Source organism: Chinchilla lanigera, unplaced genomic scaffold (genome assembly GCF_000276665.1).
Source record: "Chinchilla lanigera isolate Chin_1 unplaced genomic scaffold, ChiLan1.0 scaffold00013, whole genome shotgun sequence".
NCBI lineage: Eukaryota > Metazoa > Chordata > Mammalia > Rodentia > Chinchillidae > Chinchilla > Chinchilla lanigera.
The window spans coordinates 14255658-14260717 of record NW_004955414.1 but is presented as its reverse complement, the minus strand read 5'-3'; the positions used below and the strand labels follow the sequence as shown (position 1 = coordinate 14260717).

Below are 5060 nucleotides of genomic sequence, written 5' to 3'. Positions count from 1 at the left end.
CCGCCGGCGCCCGGGCGTGAGGAGGCGGGGCCGCGGACTTGGGACTCCGGTCCGTTCGGCGCTTCCCTGCGCGGGTGCGGGCGGCCGCACGCAGGAGCCATGTCCGCGCTGCCGCTGGCGGGGCTGCGGCCCGAGGTGCGCGACAGCGGCACCTCGCTGGGGCTGATGTTGGCGGTCGTGCTGTGCATGGGGCTGGCGCGCGCGATCGCGCGGAAGCAGCTGCACAGGCCCGCCGTCCACGCGTTTATCTTGGAGTTTCTAGCCACCTTCCAGCTCTGCTGCTGCACCCACGAGCTGATGCTGCTGAGCGAGCAGGACTCGGCGCACCCCACCTGGACGCTGACGCTCATCTACTTCTTCTCGTTGGTGCACGGTCTGACTCTGGTGGGCACCTCCAGCAACCCGTGCGGGCTGATGGTGCAGATGATGCTGGGGGGGATGGCCCCCGAGATGGGGGCGTTGAGGTTCTTGGCTCAGCTGGTGAGCGCCCTGTGCAGCAGGTACTGCATGCGCGCCCTGTGGAGCCTGGGTCTGACTCAGTATCACTTCAGCGAGAGGATCTTCGCTTGCCAGAATCCTATCCACTCCGACTTGCCCAAGGCGGTTATTACAGAGGCCATCTGCTCCTTTATCTTCCACAGCGCTCTGCTGCACTTCCAGGAGGTTCGAGCCAAGCTCCGCATCCACCTGCTGGCTGCACTCATCACCTTTTTGGCCTACGCAGGTTTGTCATTCCCGCAAAACACGTGGCACATCCGAACTGAACCTCTATGACCTGAAACTCTAAGTTCTTTATCAAGATACATTTGAAACCCCTGCACCGCTGTGATGTACATATTTCCCTGCCCCCGTATTTTAATCTGCACCCCGTTTTTAACCGATAAAGCCAACACATAAAGCCTTCATTCAGTGCTTTTTTTAAATGCCCCGGGAAGAGAGCCAGTTCTGTGCTGAAACTGAGATCCTGTTAGATAGTGCCAAAGGTTCAGATACCCTGCAGAGGCATTGTTTCAAAGGTAGCAAGGAAAGGCAACTTATCAGTTACCTTTTTTTCATGCCAAAGTGGTGCAGATCCTTTCTGACACCTTCACTGAAAAACTACCCTAGGGCTAAAAAGTTCCTTTCTACTTACACACAGGATTGGTTAGTAGTTAAGACTGGGAAGTAGGAAGTCTGAAATTCCATTTCCTAGTCTTTTTCTACAAATTGCTTGTCATTTATTTCCATAATAATTCATCTTGTTATAAATGCACTTTTAACACAGCCTATTAAGACGTATTTTAAAATTAAAAGTTGTTTGAAGTTGCAAATGCTTTTTATACACAACTCTTGAGAAATCAGTCGAAACCTATTGATTTCTGTTAAGCCATTTATTTACCTTGATGTACTTTAGATACAGCGGGTATGTATTCTAAATAGGCCAAAGAAATATAAGAAACAAATGAAGTGTATCATTTAAAATGACTGCAACAAAGTAACTTTACTGGGACTGTATCTGAATTATAAAATGTTTTGAGGCATGAATATAGCAAAGGAAATTTATAGTGATAGTCCATCTTCTGCCCATTCAAAGTCAAACTAAAGGGCTATGGGTGTGGCTCAGTGATGAGTGCTTGTCTAGCATGTGCAAGGCTCTGGGTTTGATCCCTGGTACCGGAAGTGGTGGAGGCTCTATATGCACATCTCAATCCATCTTTCCCTTCTTTAGATATAGTACCATTTTTTAAAAAAAGTTAAGACAGATGAAAATAAATGGTATAGAAGAAAAAGACTGAATAGTTCCTTATCAAAGTTTTAGGTTTTGACTAAAGCAGAGAAATTGACTGTATATGAACACAAAAGTTACGCCACAGTTTAGTTCTGCACTTGTAGAACTAAAAACAACAAATGACTACAGAGTGAGACCTGGTCTCCAAGAAAGGGCAGTAAACATTTACAAGTTTTTAAAATTAATAGAACACTAACTAGAGTTGGATCTTTATCTCTGTCCCTCCTCCTTCTGAAGTTGGTATTCTTATCTTTTTTTTATACTTTTTTTTTTCAGTACTGGGTATTGCCCAGAGCCTTCACCCAGCCCTTTTTATTTTTTATTTTGAAACAGGGTCTCATTAAGTTGCCCAAGTTGGGGTTGAATTTTCAATCCTCCTGCTTCAGCCTCCCAGTCATACTTTTAAAGCATAGTTATGACTTCACAAATAATACTGTCATCAGCTATTTTCTATTTTATAGTGACAGATTTTGAGAGAAGAGAATGTTTGAAGTTATAGGTAAACATAAGGAAAGTTATTGGAAGAAGTCAGTAAAATGTCAACGTAAGGGACACTGAACAGTACCTTTTTTTCTTGAAATGTGGCTACTATCTAATGGGGATGGGGTGGGAGCAAGCTAATTTCTGCAGTGGTTCTCATTATTTTCTTTGTATTGAATCACCTGGGGAGCTTTTAAAAATACCCATTTTAGTTGCAGAAATTAAAATTTAATTGCTCTTTGAAGGAGCCTAGGCAATGGTATATTTTAAAGTTCCCCAGGTGATCCCATTATGGAACCAAGGTTGAGAACCGCTGCTCTAGGAGTCTAGACCGGCACTGTCCAATTCAGTAGCTGTCAGCCCCATGTAACTCTTTAGGTTTAAATTAAGTAAAATTAAAGATTAATTCCTCATTCACAGTAGCCACATTTGAAATATTCAGGCATCACACGGTACTGTAGCTAGTGACTACAGTATTAGACAGTGCCAGAGAATATAGGGGCAGAATCAAAAGGTAATTGCTGGTTACTGCTAGTTACAGAAATTCATAATCTATTATGATCTTCATTTTAACTTTCTTTTCTGCTAATACAAGGGAGATTCACTGGGTGTATACTATAGATCAAAGCATTTTGCCAGGAAATTTATGAGTTATCGTAATCCTTACACAGCCCACTGATGAATACGTTATTCCCATTTTAAGTTAAATAAGTGAGACTCAGAAGTAGTGACTTGCCTGCATTTATACTGCTAGAATATACAGAACCATGGTTCAGACTGACACTAAAGCACCTGCTCACTTCATTATCAGTATTTCTAGAGTTACAAAAGCATACACGATCGAATATGACTTAGCTGTAAAATGGAACAAAGTGCTGACATACAACATGGATGAACTTTGAAAACAGTATGCAGACACACAAGGACAAATACCGTATGACGTCACTTTCATGAAATGTCTAGAACAGGTAAATTCACAGAGTCAAAAAGTACAACAGAGGTTATAAGGCCTGGGGAGGAGGAAAGAATGGGGTCTTATTAATGGATACAAAGTTTGCGTTTGGAATGACGGACAACTTTTAGAAAAACTTTTGGAGAAACAGGAAACTTTTGGGGAAAGTCTTGATGGTTGAGCGGCATTATGAATGTAAAGAACACCAAATGGCACATTTTATATATACTCTCCTACAATTAAAATTATTTTAAATTACAAAAGGATTCTGATGCCAAATCAGTGTGGTTTAAATAGGTTTTCTGGTTTAAGAGCTCCCAGAGCCTTTACAGTGCTACTCTGAAATGTACCACTCCAAGAGAAGGATATGGAACATACTTTGCAAACTTATGAGACCCTTTGTCCAGGAGTGTGCAGCAGAAGAGATCCTACTTTGGGAAGTGCTGCACTAAAACATATCACTCTCCGCTATTTTCTGTAGATTTAAGTCATTATTTCCAATTGAATGGACTGCCTCCGGCCTAGCTGAGGGTATTGTCAAGCAAAGGTGAGCTCTTACAGAAAGGACTTAGAATGTAAGGGGAGAAGGCAGAAGAACAGGCTAGGTCAGGCCGCATTACAAGTCACCTGGATATCCTTTTTAAACTTCTCACATAGTATGAGTACAGACTTGACAAAGTTGCATTGCTCTGAAATTTCTTTAATCACTTGGCTTTGAGCACTCAGGAATCACCATTGTAGGTCACATCAAAATAAATGGCTAATGATTTTGACTAAGATTCAGAATGTAACTGTCTAGCAGCATAGCCACAAGTTCCTAGGATCATGTATGTATTTACTGATTTTTAGCAGCCTGTTTTTTGTGGGACTGGAGTTCAACTCAGGGCCTTCCTTGTGTATGCTTAACATGTGTTCTAAAACTGAGCCAAGATCTCAAAATTTTATGTGCATTGGAGGCTACTGACATCATTATCACTCATGCATTTATTGGTCTAATAAAATTTTAAAAATAATTGTGGGACTTAACATATTAGAGCTACCTACTTTTTTTTTGAGGTGAAGTCTCTCTATGTTGCCCAGGCTGCTCTTGAATCCTCCAACCTCGGCCTCCTAAGTAGTTGGGATGACAGGTATGCCCCACCATGCCTGTCTCTTAGAGCTATAAAGTATTAATGAAGATGTCAGACAAATCTTCCTTAATTTGGGTTTTAAAGAACTTAGTTCAGTGAACAGGGTAAGAGAATTACATTCATTTTTATGCATAATTAGGTACTGAAACAAATGCTATGGTATACATGTAAGCTTTCTTTATTGCTGCACCATTTTTAATTTGTAGAATTATTTTTTGTTGGTACTGGAGATTTAACACAGAACCTTCACACTGGGCTGCAGATCCCACCAATGCCCTTTTAAAATGTTAAGGTGGGATCTCACTAAATTGTCATGTTGCCCAGGCTGGGTCTGGAACTTGTGATCCTCCTGCCTTAGCCTCCCAGAATGGTTGGATTACAGGCTTGTGCCACTGCACCTGGCTTGTAGACTTTGAAATTACACATCATTTTCTAACATAATGCCTGTCTTCTGCCAGCAGAAGATAAGCTTTCAGTACAGAGACCAAATGTGTTTATTCATCGTAATGTATAATCAGTACTTAGCATACTGTCACCTGGTACAAAAATAAGAAGTAATAGTTTTCAGAGTAAGTGAATAAACTGGCAGTTTGTTAATTTTTAAAAAACTGCACAGAAAGATAAAATACATATATGGTATTCTATGTTATATTTCCAAGGGCTTTCAATAGGTTGTGTTTGAAGTAACTGTAGTGTTTTTACTTCATTCCAGATTTTTGGTTATCTTTCT

At 41.3% G+C, this 5060-nt stretch overlaps 1 protein-coding gene across 1 annotated transcript in view; it reads left to right on the top strand.

The window, feature by feature from the left end:
* Aqp11 (aquaporin 11) overlaps positions 1-5060 on the top strand; it is a 15036-nt gene continuing 9976 nt past the window's right edge. Inside the window, exon 1 of the mRNA XM_005379835.2 lies at positions 1-724. Coding sequence (XP_005379892.1) covers positions 100-724 — 625 coding nt within the window. The 5' untranslated portion in view covers positions 1-99. The remainder of the gene's footprint in view (positions 725-5060) is intronic.